This window comes from Scophthalmus maximus, chromosome 16, assembly GCF_022379125.1.
Source record: "Scophthalmus maximus strain ysfricsl-2021 chromosome 16, ASM2237912v1, whole genome shotgun sequence".
Taxonomy (NCBI): domain Eukaryota; kingdom Metazoa; phylum Chordata; class Actinopteri; order Pleuronectiformes; family Scophthalmidae; genus Scophthalmus; species Scophthalmus maximus.
This window is the reverse complement of record NC_061530.1, coordinates 3,465,207-3,485,648: the sequence shown is the minus strand read 5'-3', so window position 1 is coordinate 3,485,648 and position 20,442 is coordinate 3,465,207. Positions and strand designations below refer to the sequence as shown.

The following is a 20,442-nucleotide window of genomic DNA, read 5'->3' as shown; positions in this document are numbered from 1 at the left end:
TTGATTGTTTTTTGGATGGAATACATGATGATTGTTCAGCAGAGAACCAACAACCACAACTTAATCAGGGAAACTTTCCCAAACATTTTGGTCAATCTCCTTGCACCATCCCTTTATCATCAACGTCATGGCTCTGTGGCTGGTTAGCCTGGCGTAGCCAGACTAATACTCAAATGCGTATTAGTCTGGGACATCTCTGTGTTTGTGATTGGACCGGCAAGTTTTCTGCCGGGGAAATCACTTCCGAATGTAGGGAATCCGGACTGTAGTCTGGCAGAGCAAATTTAAATGAGCTCCCAGAATTTTCCTGGGTCCAGGGCTAGTGGCTGGTTGAATAAAGTAAGAATTGTGAGAGAAAGTATTCAGACTCCTTCACTTTTTGTCCACATTGTGTAATTTAATTTTTTAAGTGGCAAAGTACCATTTCACCTATCAAACTACACTCAACTAAAAGGGAGCTTTGAGAGCGCATACCTTCGCCAAGGCTAACACCCTATCTTTATTTAAGAAAGTGAAAAACAATTCCTGGATCCACCCGTTTATCCAGAACCACTCCTCCCACCCACGTGTATGAAGTACCATAATCCACATTTCATGTTGGGACAAAAACCAAGCAAAGGAACTCTCTGTAGACCTCTGTGATAAAGATATTAATATTCATTAATATTAATAAGTGACGAGTTGAGACCTTGTACATTTTAATGCTGCTGGGCATACAGTATGTAAAGGTGTGCTTAATATTCACAGGGCAGTATCACTGGATGTTACATTTATATTTAAACAATTATGCAGCACATAGCTTATGTCCAGGGCCAACATGCAATGTCAACACAGTGGCCCCCATTGAAATACATTTTTTATTTGTTCAATTAATTTTCTATATGCATTTGTAAGAGGTTGAATCCAGCTGACTTTTGGTGACTCTGGTGACCAGCACTAGACATTTTTGGATTTGAGCACTTTGTCTCATGGAACAGAGTTAGCATTTAGACCTCACTTCAAGTTCTTCTACTTTACTGAAGCTTTGGACAGAAGTGTCTGCCAAATGAGTAAATATAAATAATACAAAGTCACACTTAATTTCACTATTTGTCAGTTTAATTCATTATTACTCTGTCCGTTTAGTCTTGTCTTGCATGTTCTTTTAAGGCATCTTGAACTAGCGAGTTGAACTAAGAGCTTAACTAGTTATGATTCAAGTCCAATTCATTCGTTTTATACATTTTCCTTATATAGCATATAAGGTTATATAGGCAATAAGTGCAGATTTAGATTTAAATCTCAAGTGTGGGTGGGCTTTGTTCTTCTAAAACACTTTTTCAAAATTATTCATCATTGCAAAAATTCAATTAGAAACCCACATCAAGTCCTTCTGCAGAATTGTTTTGCTGTGTCATGTCAATGTTCTATATGCTGAAGAAGTGCCTTTCCATTTGCTGAGCTGTTGTCATTGTACACTACTGTGATTGGCTGTTTCAGAGTGATGACACCAGTGGTGCTGAGAATGAATATATTCATCACCACACCCTTTGAGCTATAATCCAACTTTACCAAGCCTTTGGGAACTTTGCGTTGCTGCACCTATGTGACCCAAATGAGTAGATGTTCTAAGAAACATCCACATTGCCTGTGCGACCAAGATCAACCACTATGCACTTGTTGCACTTGCACATTAAAAATTGGGTCTTTTGTTTTGTTCAACCATGGCCCCAGCCATTCCCTAATGTAAACCAAATAGTTGGTATGCGCTCTACTGTGTGCCTTTCTAGTTTTAAATGTTTTATTATTATATAAACAGTAAAGCTCATCAAACTACAACTCTTTAACTTTAGATAGCTACTGTATGTGTGATGTACTATGCACACATGTCTGTGATAAACTCCATAAAAAGACCCCAAAAAATGGTAACTGATGTTGTAAATCAAGTGAGAAGTGGGGTCATTTTTTTGGACTTCTATAAAAACAGACTTCTTTCTGGAACCAGTGGATTCGCCCACTGCTGGTCATCGGAGATAATACAGGTTTCAGGCTTTTCAGACCTGGAATATAGTAGTGGATATTGAATATATTCAACAGTCTATATATATAAAGTAGCGCAACAGACACCAATCGGGGGCATGGTGGATGTGATTGACTCGCAGACAGATTTGCCAACAGGGTTGACGTTTTAAAATAGTTACAGACCAAAATCTGTTCAACCCCAAAGCAATCCAAAATACTTGCCTCTCAGCCAGTAGCCCATAAAGGAAACAAAGGGAGAATTCCCAGGACAAGACCATATTGGGGCTGATTTCCAGTCATGCAGGGTAGGCAGACAAGCAGAGGTGGAAGGTCGTGGACAGATTCATGTGAAAGTATCTCTCAGGATAATCTCTTCTCTATATATTAAACAGTGGCTGTCTCTTCATCTGGAATAATGCCAAAGCCAGATACAAAACACTGCTGGTTTCAGATTGGCGGTATTCTAATGATGATTTCTGATTCTTTTAGAGTCCTACGGCCCGGCAACCATGGAGGACAATGACAGGGTTTGGTCAGAAACTGTGAAAGGTGGTTGAAAGAGATGTTGTATCCAAGAGATGTGAAAATGATCAAAAAGGCTGAATTAACTGACGAGAAATGTCAAAAAAAAAAAAAAAGTAACTACTGGAGCTGTGAAAATAACATGTTGCAGACAAAAAAAGCAAAAGGGATAAAGTCAAAGCAAAGCAAATGCTCCTATTAAAGCAAAAAAAGGTGAACATATCAGATCAGAGAAATGTTCTGAATCAAACGATGTCCATGAAGAAATGGCGAAGAAATCAAGGATGAGGGGGTGAACGTGGCAGGGGAGTGAGAGTTGTGTACTGGGTTACATAGACGGAGTTGCAAGGGGCGAGGGCATTGAGCGAGCGAGGACAGGTGGGATCGGGTGGAGTTGGGAGCCAAGCAAGTGGAGGAGGGAGGGAGGAAGTGAGATAGTGAGAGGTTATACCTGGGAGGAAACCACTTCGGTGTAGCTGCTTAGAGTATCCTCAGAGAATTTAGCAAGCTGGGGCAAGAGAAGAGTCTAGTTAAAACACAGAGGGAGGCCCTCGCTGTGTCTCATCTCTCTCTATCTCTGTGTATGTGTATGTGTATGTGTATGTGTATGTGTGTGTGTGTGTGTGTGTGTGTGTGTGTGTGTGTGTGTGTGTGTGTGTGTGTGTGTGTGTTAGTGTATTCTGGCTCAGACACAAGAACACAAATCCCTGTATTAGCACCTGAACGTGTCTCTTCTGCCAGTGAACATCACAAAATGACACCTCTGTGCATCACTGTGTGTTTATCACTCACCAGACCAGCTGGTGACACCCGGCTGAACTCTGACAGGACCCTGGCCTCCCCGAAAGCGTTCACCAGCACCCACATCACAGGGAAGAGCAGGGGCAAGATGGGCAGAACACCCATCAACTGCAAATACAATTTCACACACTTAACACCTCCATCATCCTCTCTGTTTTTATTCAGCATCTCATTACACTACATAGAGAGTTTTTCAAGGTCTAATTCACAATGTTTAATTGTAAACAGTATAGAGCAATATATACCAACAAATGAAAGTTTGACATAAATGACTGGTTGACAGGTTCGTCCATATTGCTAATGTACAACATGAAATAAATGGCAAAACTCTGCTCTAACTCTCGTCTCGGTTAGCTGCAACTTTGTAGCTTTGAATGATTGTACCTGAAGTTGAAAGAAATTGAAGCAGGCAGGGGTGAGGCTGGGTGTGTCACAAAAGAAGCGGACAGTGTTCACTAGCAGGAACGCCACCTAAAAGGCACAGACCGCAAACGTACCATTGAGGCAAAAAGCGGCACAGTTTTCATCTGGGATGTTTTCAGTAGCCAACAAGTGATTTTAATAACGTTACCACAAACTTTTTAAAAACTATGTGTTGATTGCTCACCAGCACCACAGGACAGACTATCTTTGTGATGACTGACTGCACTGTAAACCTCTCGTTATCTAGAACTGTGATCGGCCGAGAAAGTGCCAACTCCAAACTGTTCCTGTTGAAAAAAAGGACAAAAGGACTAAAGGATTAAAAGACAAGACTCTCTCAAAGAGAGCTCATCACATTTAGGTGTTTTATCAGACTTTCCAGAAATCAAGACATAACTGAGATGTATTTTCTTTTCATGTTATTGTGTAGCATTCTCTACCTGTATGTTTTGGAATAATCTGGTTTATATGCATTTCTCTACACCATTATCACATGTAAATAATAGTATATGATATATATATATATATATATAGATTTCTTAAATTAATATATTGTTTTGTCTTTGTAAATCCTCTGTTAAAAAAAACTAGTTGTCCAATGAAGGTTCATGAGGTTAGGCACTGGTAATTTTACTAGGATGCCAATATAGCTTAAGTTAAAAAAAGAAAAAGGAAAAACATCTCAAGACCCAGACCCAACAGGGTCCCTACCTGACTGTGTCCAGCACCGGAGTCCGGACCACTCTGAAGAGGCGGTGTTGCTGGGGGTTCTGGGGTCCTCGCTTCTCATTGGCCCGTGGGGAAGGAGGTGGCGAGAATGGGGGAAATAAATCTCCTGGCTCCAATACAATGTGTTCATCATCCTGAGGAGGGAAATAAAAAGAGTTTGCTTGGTTTTATCAGAAGACTTTGACATTTTTGGGAAATGCATTTATCCACCAAGGGTTAGGTGAGAAGACTATGATGCCACACCAAGGACATGTTATCTTAGCTTTGCACAAAGACTGGAAACTGGATATCATAAGAATATGAAATCTCATGACTCTCTCTTGTCTTCAGGAACCCTTAAAATTCCTTTAAAAACGTTCAGGGGAATTTCTAATATAGACAAAATTTTATTTAATATATTTACAAAAGCAAGCAATGACACTGAATATGGCACTAGAACAATTATACTCAGTATCACTGGATGTATGTTTGCTTGACATTGTGCCAGAGGAGGAAACTATGAGTAGTTGTGCTGGGGTAAAATGTTGTTAAATGTATCCACAAAAAAAATCATAGTTTTCCTCAAATGATGTGTGTCTACACACAAACTCACCTTAATGCCTCTGAGTGATGCAAATGCCTCTTGACCAGGTCTCAGAGCGATGATGTCTCCTTCCACCAGCAGACTAACAGGCAAATTTACCAGCTGGGAGTCCCGGTAGGTCCAGTGAAGGGACCACGACGTAGAGGACGGCGTATGAAGGTCAGGGTACAGAGACAGAGACCACCGCACTTCATCCACACACCCTGACAGATAGTCTGGAACACAGTAAGGGTGTTAGGCAGAAAAACTTGCATGAATATGATGATAGCAAACGTTGTATCTAGAGCTGCCGTCAGTATAGTCTCATTGATACCAATCAATAAAAAACACTTAAAATAACTTAAGTTCATATTTACAGCAATTTTTCTCCAAATGCAATTTTGTGAGTGTAGGGTTGCCTTAACGGCGGGTGCTGAATGGTGATTGATTTTTGTTGTCAGTGACAAGGAATGAGAATAGCAGACACCCTCAAAATGAAAATCTAAAATGTGGTTTTATTTCACTCAGGTCAGTGACAATAATGCATTTTCCTGTTTTATGTTACAGTAAAAGAGTAGCAAAAGCAGATATGTCTGTTGCTCAATCTGTGTTTCTGCAACTTTAATAATGAATGTTGCAGGAAAATGGGTAACAAGCAGCTGAGTGAGAACCCCCCCCCAAAGAAAAGTTACAATAGACAAATGCCATAATTCTACATTTTACAGTGGTGACAGCCTGACTCACCACTGAGCTGTGTTATAATGCCCTTGAGGCGCCGGACCATCTCACTCCGTTTAAGCCTCTCCTGACGTCCGACCAGCAGTAGGTTCAGCACGAAGAGGAGGAGGAGGGCTGCAGCGTTCACCAGCTCTATACCAGAACTGTGGACGTGAACAGCAGAATGACAGATTTGCATGCGACAAATTGAATTGGACAAACAAGTTTTCAGTCTTCAGCAAGTCCAGCACAATATGGGGATGCCCACTTTGAATCTATACCTTTAACAGTAAAAGCACATGTATCAGTCAGTATTACTGAACAGAAGATGTTTTGTCTTTATTGATGACAGCATTTCACCTTCCACCTCCGTAAATTTTGTCAGCCAAGGACACATCCTGTGATTAAATATAAAACTCATTTACACTTGGTTACATCATTCGCAGATATTACATTCCAATTAATTTCTATGAAGATGACACTCAGTTTTATATAAGATCGGATACATTCTAACAGAAATGCGTATAATTGACCATGACCACCTGCATCCACAAAGTCATTGCTTGCTCCAGTCTGCAAATCTCTTAAAGCCGTCTGTGAGAAAATTCTGGTGTGCTGTTCGACCAGTAATCCAGGCTTGTCTCTTCCGTTTCAGAATATAGTCAATTTAATTTTCAAATATTTTAAAGATACTAATACTGTAATGACCTATTAACTGGCATACTTTAGGAATCAGTTCATAGACTCCAAATTGTACAAAAGCGGCAGCCAAACTTATAACTGCAAACACTTAAATAGTTAAAACTGCAAACTCACCACTATGTTTTAGTTTTAATATGCATCACTGCTGCTACATTTACCCCCGTCATCCACACTTTCATGTCATGAGACTTTTTTGTATTTCTGAGTTGCATGTTTTGTACGCATGTCGTATGTATGAGGAGGCCGGTGGTTCCCCACCCCAGATTCATAGTATCATACACAATCCAGGACTGTACACTTTGGTCAAAAGAGGCTACCTACCTGCCCTTTGGCTGGCTGCCATAGCAACATATGAGTCCCAACACCACGAGTAGAGTGAGCCCAGCTTCCGGCCAATGAAGGCAGGAGTGACGGTTGCCATGGTAAAGGAAGCTATTCACCCACTTTTCCTATTAAAACATGGCATAGCAAGGCGTATGATAAATGATATACAGTGCGTCCTTTAAGAAATGACATATTTACTTAACGAATGATCAAGGAACTGTGTTGCTTTTAGTAGATGTGATAAAGAACAAATACTGTCGCTTTGTGTGTTGTGTTCCGTACACTTGTAGTTTTATCCTTATGGAGGACCGTACAACCTTCCAAGGATGCAATGATAATTAATATTTCTTATTATAGAAGTTCTCATCTCGATCAGGAGAAGGTAAGGTATACAGTAAGTATTATAAGATCAGGGTACAGATTAAGGTTAAGGGAATGAATGTACCAACTAAAAGACTCCTGATATAATTATATTTGTATAAATGTATGTACCTGTGCAGAGGTTCGTCTGTGTGCAGCCCTCTGGTGCTGCTCCAACAAGCTGCTGAGCTGGTCCTGGAGCTTCACCAGAGCCTGGCCAGTGGACAGGCCCAGGGTCAGGGCATCCTCCTCCTGCAACAACACGTAGGACAACCCCTTCATACTCTGGTTGACTCTTACCCTCAAAGTACATTCACAAAGTATTCAGACCCCTTCACTGTAAGGCTGCAACATTTTTTGGCTTTGTGTGTGTGCGTATGTCTAGAGTTTTCAAGTCCCTAAAAATGAGACTCCAGCATTGTATTTTGGTCTGGATGGGCAGAAGCTGAGACTTTTGTAAACTATTACGTAGACACCCACATTCACTTCCTGATTGGTTCTTTATTTAAAAGTCAAAATTATGACTCACTACCAGCAGAAAATGCAACAAACATAACAAATTACAAGCTTTGCTAACACTGTCAGGTTACAGTTCCACCTCGTCCTTAGTCCTAGAAAAATAAATCACTGCTCTTATTTTTCACCACTGCTGTACCTCGTTCATGTTTTTTCCTGCAACTGAGCAACCAACTGTAGATCTACTTCCTGTTTAAATGTACAAGCCCAGTGTACGTGAATGGTCATGTGATATGCTTTTCCAGTTGTGTTTCTATGAACGGAGATTACTTCCTTTTTAGGAGCTAAAACGCTTGTTTTAAAACAAATACGTAGTAGAATGGATGTAGTCTTAAAGACAGACAACCGAGACTAGAACACGTTGGGATTAAAGGAACTTACTAAGTCTTACTTATCTGATAGATTTCAGTTTGTTAACTTTCACAACAAATCTTCCATTCATATAAAAGTGAGTCATGGAGTTCCACAAGGTTCTGTGCTGGGACTGATACTTTTCACTTTATATATGCTTCCTTTAGGCAATATTATAAGAAAACACGACATACATTTCCATTGCTATGAAGATGATACCCAGCTGTATTTATCTATAAAGCCAGATGAAACAAATCAGATATACAAACTTCAGGACTGTCTTAAAGACATAAAGGCCTGGATGACTTATAATTTTTTACTTCTAAATTCAGACAAAACTGAAGTCATTGTACTCGGCCCTAAACACCTCAGAGAAACATTATCTGATCATACCTTGGATGGCATAACCTTGGCCTCCAGCTCTACTGTGAGGAACGTTGGAGTTATCTTTGACCAGGACATGTTCTTTGACTCGCATATAAAACAAGTCTCTAGGACAGCCTCATGCGCAATATCAAGAACATTAGAAACATCCTATCTCAAAAGGATGCGGAAAAATTAGTCCATGCATTTGTCACTTCTAGACTGGACTACTGTAATTCAATATTGTTGGATGCCCCAGTAAGTCTGTGAAAAGCCTCCAGTTAATCCAAAATGCTGCACCTCGAGTTCTGACAGGAACTAGAAAAAGAGATCATATTTCTCCAGTGTTAGCATCTCTGCATTCCTTCCTGTAAAATTCAGAACAGAATCAAAAATCCTGCTCCTTACCTACAAAGGCCTTAATAATCAAGCTCCATCATATCTTACAGAGCTCATAGTTTCATATTATCCCAATAGATCACTTCGCTCTGTAAACTCAAGACTACATGTGGTTCCCAGAGTCTGTAAAAGTAGAACGGGAGGAAAAGCCTTCTGCCACCAGGCTCCTCTCCTCTTGAACCAGCTTCCCAGTTTGTGTCAAGGAGGCAGATATCCTCCCCACATTTAAAGTTAAACTTAAAACCTTCCTCTTTGATAAAGCTTAAAGTGACTGGCTCTCAGCTGTAGGAGAGAGACGAGACACAGAGCAGAGCCGGCCTTTTTGATATCGTGGTTTACCTTGAAACTGGAAACTGACTCATGCCTATTTGGCGCTATACAAACAAAACTGAATTGAATTGAACAACCATTCAGTCATATTCACACCTATGGGGTATTCTGAGTCAACAGTTAACTTGACCTGAACATTTTTGGCCTGTGGGAGGAACCCGGAGAACCCGGAGAAAACGTAGGGAGAAGATGCAAACTCCACACAATAAGGTTGTAGCTGCCCGGTGGGTTTGAAACCAGGACCATCTTGCTGTGAAGCAAAAGTGTTAACCATCCTTATATAAATACGCCTCAGCACATAACGTTAAGTCTGATGGTGTGATCAGAAAAATCCAACCTCACACCTTACACACAAATACCAACAAAGGTGGCCCATCTGAAGTTTAAAAAGGCGTGACATTTAAAAAATAAATAAATAATTATAGACAATTAATTCATTTTCTCGCTTGATAGTTGCAACAGGTAAAATTAAAAACCCTGAGAAACTGATGTCAGAGCCCTATATGATTCTGCATTTTGATGTCTCATCTCATCTTCAACCGCTTATCCGTGGTCAGGTCGCATTTTGATGTGTTTCTGGTAAAAGGACAAAGCTATGGTCACCTCAGTTGTCTATGCCTGCAGATTTACCTGATGAGTCCAACAGGGATGAAACAGACGGACAAGTCAATGTTCAAATCATTTATGGAGTGAGGCCATGAATGCTCAATTTGAGATCAAAAGCAGGCGGTGCATTTTTATTGGACGCAAAATAAGTAAATGCTCCTTTAGAGCAGAATGAGTCATCAAACATTTGAAATCATTTTACAGGAAGAGATAAGAGAGATTTTGATGTAAAAGGCTCATATTTGTTTGCTTTTTTACAAAATAACAAAGGATAAATTAACAATTAACACATGGATACAGGATTAAACATGGGAACATTTTCATTTCATGGGGCGTTTAAAGGCAATTAACTGTTTCATCATTTTGATCATAAAATGTAAGAATACAGTAAAAATGAGAGTCTAAGGTGAAGTCTCCAAATGTCTAAAGGCAAAGATTCTAATAAAACATTCAACAACAAACCCTCACACTGCTGGAGCCACAGAATATTTGGCATTTCTAGATTGATAAATAACTTTAATAATCATTAAATGAAATGCCAAAATAGCGGTAATTTAATTCCTTTAATCAACAAATTGATTAATCAAGTGATTGTTTGAAATAAACAACAAATGTGCCCTATCAAGAAGACATATTCCATGCCTGAACTACATAGTTTTTTTAAAGGGGAAATGAATCAGTTTGTAAAAGAAAGGGAAGGGAAGCTGATCCATTTCTGATGTTAATGGGAAAGTAACCTTTTCCCACACCCCATGTCACTGTGAGGATCAGACGCGCACACACACGAACACACACACGAACACACACACACACACACACACACACACACACACACACACACACACACACACACACACACACACACACACACACACACACACACACACACACACACACACACACACACACACACACACACACACACACACACACACACACACACACACACACACACACACACACACACACACACACACACACACACACACACACACACACACACACGGCTGTGCTTTCAGACTGTACCTCCCACACAGCCAAGCTATAAATATCTTCCCTTTTCCCCTGAGTAACAGTGCCTCAACAAAAATCCTCCAGACAAACGTGAATGCGCAGAGGGACGAGGAGCCTGAACAGCCTTAGTAAAGCAGGTCATGTCCACATCAGATTGACCGTGAAAGTTGACCAAAAAAAAATCAAGAGAAATAAAAGGACTTGCAGCAACATATCTGAAGGACACTGTCGCTCACCCACGCAGGAAACAAACTGTAGGAACCTGCTACATTTGCGTAACCTTCACTGAGGAAAATGTGCTCAGCAACGGACGGACGGAAACAAGCGAGAGACAACTTACACAGCTCTTCCAGAGATTGATCCCCTCTCTCATCCTCAACACGCTGACAGCCCACTCCTCTGCTGCTCTAAAATCTGGAACACTCCTGCTGGGCTACACGGGGCAGAATGTAACCGCAACTGTGCTACATGATGACAGTCGTTACACAGCCAAAACAAGTTCTCAAGATGGAGAGAACTGGAGAGACTGCCTGCTGATGATGGTGATGCTGCAAAACCTCACCCAGCCTTTCCCTTTGTCACTGCGATGCAGAAAACAGAGCCCAGCGTCAGTGCACGCTGCCAGCTCGACTTTAAATAAAAAAATGCCACGTCTGGCTGTCTCTCTGGCACGGACCAGGTCTCATTCACTTCATTCTCATTTGGGGGGGGGGGGGGGGGGGGGGGGGGGGGACTGATAGGGATGGTGGGGGGGTGAGGCTGCATAATAGGGGGAGAATGAGAAGCGCTTTTGAAGTGAGGAACCATGCCAACCGGGCCTGCGTAACCCTGTTGGCCTTTCCATTCTCTACAGCTTAGCATATTTTTTCGATGATGGAGGCATGCAAACAGAGAAATGGAAGAGGAGATTGTACAGTATAGAAAATGAAAGGGTATAATGTAATTGAGTATATTTTGCTAAGTACAATTTTAAGCTCTTGTATTCTACTCACCAATATTTCAGAGAAACTATTCTCCTTCTGTAACTTTTTACATCACAACTCTATTTATTGCTTAATTTAATTATTGGCACTTTGTATTGGCACTTTAAGGTCAACTTAAACATTATATATGGTACATAGTTATAGATTCAAATATCACTATATAAAGTGGTTAAAACTAGTGACAATTTGACCCTTAACTGCTATGTTAACTGACAAAGGCACATACACATTAAAGCATCAGTAAATAAGTATTACTGTAAATGATTAACTGGAGAGTCTAAATTGAAGATGCTGAAGAAGCTGAGTCATGTTGCTCACTTATGTTTGTATGTAGATGCAACTAAATAAGTTGGAACAGTGTGATAGGAGTTTAAATGAGAATTTTGTAATGACATGTTCTACAGATTCATTGATACAGGTCATAGCACATGTAAAAATAGTTTATTCAAAAATGTTTTCTTGGTTTTTTATGTGTCACATCCAGTCAAAATAGAACCTTTTATTCTTGTCTATTAACGGTTACTGAGCATCGGTTATTGGTGATAAAAATAGTTCACATACATCCCTACCTACTGATAATTATCAACAATCTGCTAATAACCAAACATGCTCCTACCAGTGCAGCCTTAAAATGTTTGGCTTTTTTTCTTCAACGTTTATGTTGATGTTGATGTTGCAGAACACACGAAAACAGCAGAAATCAAATTTCAGTTATACATTGAAGGAAGAGATGATGAGGAGATGCAGTTGCTGAGGTTGAGTAAACACCAACAGCTTCAAAGGAGGTATTAACAATCATGATGTGATTAATGGACAGCATTAAAAGGGATACCACAACGGTGGGTTGCTCAAATGGAGTCTTCTCATTAACACAATAAACAAGAGCCAAGTGGAGCCATATGGAGTCCTATGTTGTTCAGTGTGTAGCACATTCAACAGTGGTTCCACATGCTGTTCAATTCTAGTGCATTCATAATTACATAACTATCACACCATGAACACAAATATGAACTCGCACTGTTCACTATATATATAAGAATGCCACGTTAGTCAAATATGCAAAATACACATCTGCAGTCTGCCTCTGTAGGATATTTACATCTCCTCGAGTAGTGGGTTAATTTCTCCGACTGTACTATTATGAATCAATGATTATATAATACAACACAGCACATACGTGGGAACACTGAGATAAAAGAGGAAGAAAGTTCTTCCTCCTCCTCCTTCCTACAGCGTATTACTGTCTGTTTACCCAGCAGCGCCTGGTTGTGAAACACCTCTCTATGTTTAACTCAAGAGGTTTGATCTTTCGACCCTTCGGATGGAAAAACGGATATGAGAGTTCATGTGAAACAGGAGAATGTGAAGCGATGCAGTTTGCAACACTGTGGACCCCCCAAAAATATGTTATAGATATCACAGTGGACTTTATTAAAAGATGATTGCTTTTTTTTCTCTTTGACAACTCTTGTAGCTTTGACTCTGGATGTATCACGTCGGGCAACATCGTGCTTAACCACAATAATCAGATGGATTTTGGACTACAGTTACTCCAAGTTAGCCAACCTTATTTGGAAAGTGAAAAGGGTAAAAAACATAAAGGGTGAAATTATTAACCAGACTACAGTGTGCATTGTAAACATTGCTCACAGTGTCACAGTGTGTTTCAGACATAGTGCTTGTCAGATCAATCATTGGAATCAGTCACTCACTTTGTGAACAACAAAAGCTGAGTTTAACACTTATAACTGCTTGGATGATTGGTCAATTTATGCTACTCTTTCAGTGGGAAGCATTAAGATAAGCTTTAAACATTTTGGCATTCAAACATGGTTGGATACTACGTCTCATGACTGTACTGTTACTTCCCCATGCTGAGTGTACACAGTAAAGACCGAATGTTATGGATTTTGAGGGGGCTGATGTCGATACCATTATAAGGGAGTCAAAGAAAATTGCTACCAATATATATCTATTGAAAACAATGATTCTTAGATGCTGTTATCAAACCCTTGTGATTACGAAATGTAATCATAAGGGTTCATAAATAACCATGAAAAAGAAAACAAAAAAACAACAAAAAATATAAAACTTCCAAGGGGCAGTAAGCCATTCAGTGAATATTTCCTCGCTTTGAGAGGACAGCTGTCAGTTCTGTGTGTGCGTCGAAAAGAAATCTGACCAAAAAAAATGTTGTGCAGTTTGTAAACATCACTCCCCGACACCTTAAGAGAGGGGATATACCGGCAGGCGCTATGACTCAGAGGTTTTGGCCTCGTGGTTACTGCGTCTGTCTCCAATACCCGAGCCTGCGGGTTCGAGTTTAAGCAGGCAGCCACCTACAACAACCACACAGACATTGAGGAGTATTCCGACACTGTCACTTCCTACATTAGCAAATGTATTGCTAATGTAACCACCACCAGAACCATCACAACCCGGGCTAACCAGAAGCCATAGCTGACAGGAGAGGTCCACAGGCTACTGAGGGCTAACCATCAGGAAAGCCAAATCCAGCTACGCCCAAAAAATAACTGGACATTTTGAAGACAGCAGACAGTGGCGTGGCATCCAGACCATCATGGACTACAAGCCCCCACCACAGACCTGTGACAGCAACACCTCTCTGCTGAATGACCTCAACAGCTTCTTTGCAAGGTTTGAAGCACACAATAACATGCCTCGACAGAAGACCACCCCCCCTCCCCACGACCAGGCTCTGTGCCTGACTGCAGCCAGTGTGAAGAGAACCTTCTCCAAGATCAACACCCGCAAGGCTGCAGGTCCGGACAACAATCCTGGTCGTGTGCTGAAGGACTGTGCAGAGGAGCTCAAAGATGTCTTCACGGACATCTTCAACGCTTCTCTGAGTCAGGCTGTTGTTCTGTCATGCTTCAAAGCCACCACCATCATACCTGTTCCAAAGAAGCCCTCCCCATGCACTTTCAATGACTAGCCCCGTTGCACTGAACCCCATCATCATGAAGTGCTTTGAAAGGCTTGTCATGGCTCACATAAAACAAAAATAAAACAACCTCTTCTTGAACATCGTGAAGACCAAAGAGGTTGTTATTGACTTCCGGAGAGGCCACACCCCTAAACCCCCACTGACCATCATTTGTGCTGCTGTGGAGAGAGTGAGCAGCACTAAATTCCTGGGTCAGGAAGGACCTCTCCTGGACAATGACCACTGTATCACTGGCCAAAAAGTCCCACCGGCGCCTCTACTTCCTCCGCAAACTGAAGAGAGCAAGAGCCCCCCAACCCATCATGTGCTCCTTTTACCGGGGCACCATCGAGAGCATCCTGACCAGCTGCATCACTGTGTGGTACGGGAGCTGCACCTCCTCCAACCGCAAGACCCTGCAGCGCATAGTAAATGCAGCTGGACAGATCTGGAAAGGCAGGAGAGGCTGAGGTGGATGCAGTGACACCCGTCACACAGCCTCTTCAGCCTCCTGCCATTTGGGAGAAGGTACCGGAGTCTCCGAGCCTGTTCCACCAGATTGGCAAACAGTTTTATTCACCAGGCTGTCAGGAAGCTCAGCACCCTCCCCTCCCTCCCCCCAAGAACTCTGGACTCTGCACCCCCCCTCCTTCAGGAACTGCACCGGTCAGTTTACATAGACTCTGAGGAACACTTGTCACTTTCATCAGTGCCCTCTACATTTATTACATTTAATCTGCACTCCATATCCTTTATATTGCACATTTTTTATTTATTCTATTTATTTAGTTTCCTATTTATTTCACATACTGTGCAGTATTTCCTTTCTATTGCACATTTCCAATTTCTTTATCTTTTCTATCCTGTGTGGTTTTGCCTTACTCTTACTTTTGCATTACTTAGAATTTATTTATTGTATTTATTACATATCTTATTTTCTGTATTTCTTTTTGTTTTTGTTTTGTATTTTGCACCATGGGTCCGAGACAAACGGTTTTTCAATTCCTCTGTATGTCTGGAACAATACTGCAGGAATTGACACTAAACTTGACTTGAGCCTCGACAACTGCGGTCAAAAACTCAACGACAAACAATCTTTCTACAAAATCGCTTACTGCCCCTTTAAATTAAAAATAAACCAAAATGTATGCCTTTTCTGCATTGTAAATCACTTAAAATAAAACTTTTCATAGGCTCTTTTTTGCAGTTTCTCTGCATTAGTACAATTACTTCAATTTCTCGTATACTCTCACTGTGGTTTAGATAATTAGATTGGCTCGTTTACAACCTGTTTTTTGACCCATATGACTTTGTTGAAGGGGTATATTTTGTAGCATACTAGCATATGACAATGTGTTGTTAATCATGTACTTTATCCACCAAATTCCGTGATGGCCGTTTGTGCCAGATGTAATAAAAATCCATCAACGTATCCCTGATATGTCAATGAAGATTTTTTAGGTATCTTAATACTGTGGCTTTATTTCATTTCAATATCATTTCTTTTAGCCTAAAACCCTTTGATGAAATCTCATGTGAAGTTCGACTGAAATGCTTATTCTTGGCCTTGACTAAAACTATACTGATAGGGTCATGACACTTTTTGTCAACTTATGTTATGCTGATTAAAAAAGAGCAGTAAAATATGGAGTAAATGTTAATGGATTTCTGTGACGTAAGACAAGAAGAGAATGTACAGTTTTAATTAACTATCAATTGACTAATAAAGGATGAAGTTGACTAAATGCGATTAAAACTCAAGGATCTTTGTTCTCAGGATCACAATTGAGACACAGTCTAAAAAAAGCTGACAAAATGAACACTTATAATAATCACAGGGGCCCAACCTGTTCAGTAAACAACTCTCCACCTTAGGGACATTTAGGTAACAAAGGCACATGCTGTACTTAGCAACACGTTTTACCTGCTTCTTATCCTGCAGATCCATGGCAACCACAACCACTCCACATGCTCTGCTCCTCAACCGGCCAGCTGGCAGACCCTGTCAAACGCAACACGCCTGGCCGAATCTCGCGCGGCCCACCGCCGATGGAAGCTGAAGATCAATTGGTTCAGATGTGACTGGAGGAAGATGGAGAAGGCAGGGGGGGTGTAGCCCTGATCCCCCACCCGGCAACACCTCGTGCCTCGTCTCTTCTGCCAGTGTGACAGGAGGCACGCCCACACCTGCAGGGACCGGCAGAGAGAAGCAGGGAACTTTGGGAGGTGGGATTTTTTGCTTGGAGGGTAAACCTTATCTCAGATGCAGCACATGGATCGTCTTCACGACGCTCATGTAGAGGTCTGTGGATGAATCACAAATTTAATTAATAAGCAAATCCAACCAGAATTACATCTATGGACCTACATTGCAGTATTTCCCTGTAATGGAGGCCAAGTTTAATTAAATGTGACATATTCTGCTCATATTAAGGTTCATACTTTCAATTTGGTTTAACACTTGTTAAAGAAATGTTTAGAAATGTTTACATGCTCTAATGCTCAGAAAAGACATCTGTGTTCTCATACTGCCCATTCCTGCAACTCCTCTTTTCACCCTCTGTCTAAAACGCCTGGATTTCTTATAGCCCCGCCTCTCGATAAACCCCGGTCTGTTGTGATTTGTCAACCGATTTCAAAATGTGTAGGAAATGTCACACCCCTTCACCAGAAAAGTGGAGATTCTAAGATTGCAGGTGGGGTTTCCTCAAAGGAGTCCAACTGTGACATCACAGTGGGGGAGAGAAATCTGAACCAGTTATTTAGAGCCACACTGTAGGGTTTAGCCAGCTCACAAAAAAAACCCACAGGGTGGGGTTTTTTCAGTTTGTGGGCTGACAGGTACCACAGATACCCACATGTATGTGCACAAACACTGAAAGGGGATTTTTGCATAATATGACACCTTTAAAGACAATGGTTGTTAATTATTAGTACCAAAACTGCGAGGTGGCACAACTGAAGAGCAGACCGAGGCCCTGTATCCACTGACACTGGCCACATAAGCAGGTTACTCTGGCACACAAAAAAAACAAAACACTGAACTCCATAGTCAGCAGTCTCTATTGGCAAAGAGTTGACAGTGATCAGCCAACCGAGGAGAAAAGAGCCGGCAGACTAAAGGTGGAGCTGAGGGGGGGGGGGGGGGGGGCACCGACTACATTGCAAGACTGTCCAAGAGAGGATCCAACTCAAAAATCTGTCCTGCCGCAGGACCAGACTGAGTGCAGGTGGTGCGATCACAGTCAAACAGTTAGATGAGGAATGTTGCCACATTCAGTATATTGTTTTAAAGAGTGTTTCAATGGGGTGCACATTTTTTGAATTGTGCAAAGCACTCTGTGGGCAATAACTCCATCATGTCAGGGCAGTGTGACAGTGAGCCAGTAACTGACAGCAACAGGACCGTGGTACCGAAGCAGCTCAGATGAAATCCAGCCATCATGTGTTTTGCTAATGGCATCCCTGCTCTTGCTGATGTGACGTGTTGACTGTACGTCAGGACATCGCTTCCTGCTCTGTGGACTCTCGCTCGGGGGTCGGTCGCTGCATCCACGACAGCACCGCTGAAACACTGAATTTGAATTTCGAGAAAAGATTAAATCGCAAATAATGATGTTGCTGCAAAGCCTCGGGACGACAACAACCGTTAGAAAAATCAACGTACTGCCATCGGCAGCAATGAGGGTAGAGTTTGTATCGTCTTGTCGACAGTGTCTGAAACCGCTGCTAAACGTCCCCTGCCCTTCACGTCAAAGACAGATGCTAACTGAACTCAGGCTTCGACCTGAACAGGACCTGCACAGTCGACGCTCCGTCAAAGTCTGCGAGCTCACCTTCTCTTATGTTCAGGTCCTTGTTGATATCCTCTGAAATGTGTGTGGGGTTTTTTTTTGTAATCCTCTCAATTACAAAGGTATACCCACTCCTGAGCCTTCACTGTACAGCGGCAGCCATGTTGGGAGCGTTGTGATCGAAGGGGGAATCGTGTGTTCTGATTGGACGGCGCTTCAGTACTCTGTGCCCTGATTGGCTCAGCGGGGAGTGGGCTCCACCGTGTTGCAAGCGCTGTGCGAGGGGTCTATTTTGAAATTGGAAACCTCAGTCGCTTACGGAGGTGTTGATACTAATTTATGAGGCATGAATGTGTAATGTGCAATATTTAAAAACAGTGTGTTCTATTTTAAAATTAAACCCTCTTAATCGCCAGGAATGATCCACTATAAACTGTGTGGCGGCGACATTCATTGCATTTTGCCGTGTCCGGAAATCTCCAGGCCTGTTCTATGAGGCAGGAAATATGGTGATTCCGGTAACTTCAGGTTGGACTCTAGGTTATCAATGTTATGAAGCTGGTCCACTTCTTACTGCGTCACGTCACAATGGTGAATTGCGCTGCATCTCTAACCTGTTCTGGAGTAGGTGAACGTAAGAGATTCAGATAAGTGTTTACAGCCCAACTACTGACCAATCAGATCGCTGAAAAACCAGCGTCATCTTCCCTACAGGATCCTGACAGGGGACAAAAGAGTTTACAGCAAAGTCACAACAAGCGGCAGCAGATGTTTTAATATATGAGTGGAATCACTTGGTTGTAAATGTAAAGGCTTAAGAGTTTATCACACTAAATTTCATTCATTCATTTTTCATTTTCAATGAACAAACATTTTCTTTTGTTTATGCATTGGCCCTCTTATTCTATCACTGCAGATCATCGTGATGAGGCTTTGTGATGATAATTGGAAATATAAATGACATTTCAGTCAGTTGACCTCATCAGACATTACCCACCTTTCCCCTCTCCTCTTCCCTTTATCAGTCTAATACTATTTCATCCACGAAGGTGTTGAATCATGAGCAACTGGACTTGGTTGTAGTTTCTTGGAGACATTTCACCTCTCATCCAAGAGGCTTCTTCAGTTCTAATACTATTTCACTTTTTAAAGTCTGCATCACATATTCATGGTATAATTTAATTTGATCATCAGACAACAAAAATATCTCACTTACAATTCTCACAGTGATAGAATAAAGAAAATAAATCTACTGTCCAACAAAGACAGTTCATACATACATATACATAAAACTCCACTACCGTAATAAATATACAATCTCTGTATTTATTTAGTGTAAATCCTTAACCTGACTTCAAAAGTCAGGATTTATTTCCCAGTGCTTCTTTTATATCTAATTATGTGATCATGTCATTTACAATCAATAACTGTATGTAAAGATGAATGCCAGGATATTTTGGCTTCATTTTACCATTTTTTGGAGAAGTGGAGATGTCATCCATCTTTATATACAGTTATTGTTTGCTTCTGTTGAATGACACGTTCATCTGTCGCTATAAAAGTATTTATCTGCAGGAGGTATCATATCACATTAACTACTTTATTTATACTTCTAACTATGTTGCTTTTAATTAACAACTTTACCTCCACATGAACATGCTCATAAACCAGGTACGAAAACACAGAGTTAACTGAACCAGTTGATAACCAGCTCCGTAATGCATATTGACTACTTGGTATGCGGAGCTTGCTTCGTAATACAAGCCCTGGGGATAAAAGCAATTTTCACACGTACATCAAAAGGCAGGAAACTAGACAAAGACAGAAAATAAAACAAAATTTTACCTCCTTTTTACCTTACCCTACCTCACCCCAAGGTCAGGGTAAGGGTCCGTTGTCGTTGCAGACCAAAGTTAACATCAAACATCAACTTTTTTCGAACCAATCAAAATGAGCAATATATTGTTTTTAAAAACAAGTAATCACTACAGCCAAACA

General features: G+C 41.2%; 1 protein-coding gene across 4 annotated transcripts in view; it reads right to left on the bottom strand.

Moving 5' to 3' along the window:
• Positions 1–18,803, bottom strand: part of tmem94 (transmembrane protein 94) — a 41,828-nt gene extending 23,025 nt beyond the window's left edge. The window contains exons 1-11 of one of the 4 annotated variants that reach the window (XM_035611942.2): positions 18,487–18,803; positions 16,575–16,954; positions 7,274–7,393; positions 6,779–6,906; positions 5,783–5,919; positions 5,069–5,274; positions 4,459–4,610; positions 3,932–4,034; positions 3,709–3,795; positions 3,316–3,432; positions 2,975–3,049 (exon numbers count right to left, since the gene is read on the bottom strand). In XM_035611942.2, coding sequence (XP_035467835.1) covers positions 2,975–3,049; positions 3,316–3,432; positions 3,709–3,795; positions 3,932–4,034; positions 4,459–4,610; positions 5,069–5,274; positions 5,783–5,919; positions 6,779–6,906; positions 7,274–7,393; positions 16,575–16,598 — 1,149 coding nt within the window. In that variant the 5' untranslated portion in view covers positions 16,599–16,954; positions 18,487–18,803. The remainder of the gene's footprint in view (positions 1–2,974; positions 3,050–3,315; positions 3,433–3,708; positions 3,796–3,931; positions 4,035–4,458; positions 4,611–5,068; positions 5,275–5,782; positions 5,920–6,778; positions 6,907–7,273; positions 7,394–16,574; positions 16,955–18,486) is intronic. The other 3 variants (XM_035611940.2, XM_035611941.2, XM_035611943.2) reach the window with 3 other exon arrangements.
• Positions 18,804–20,442: the final 1,639 nt, after the last annotated feature.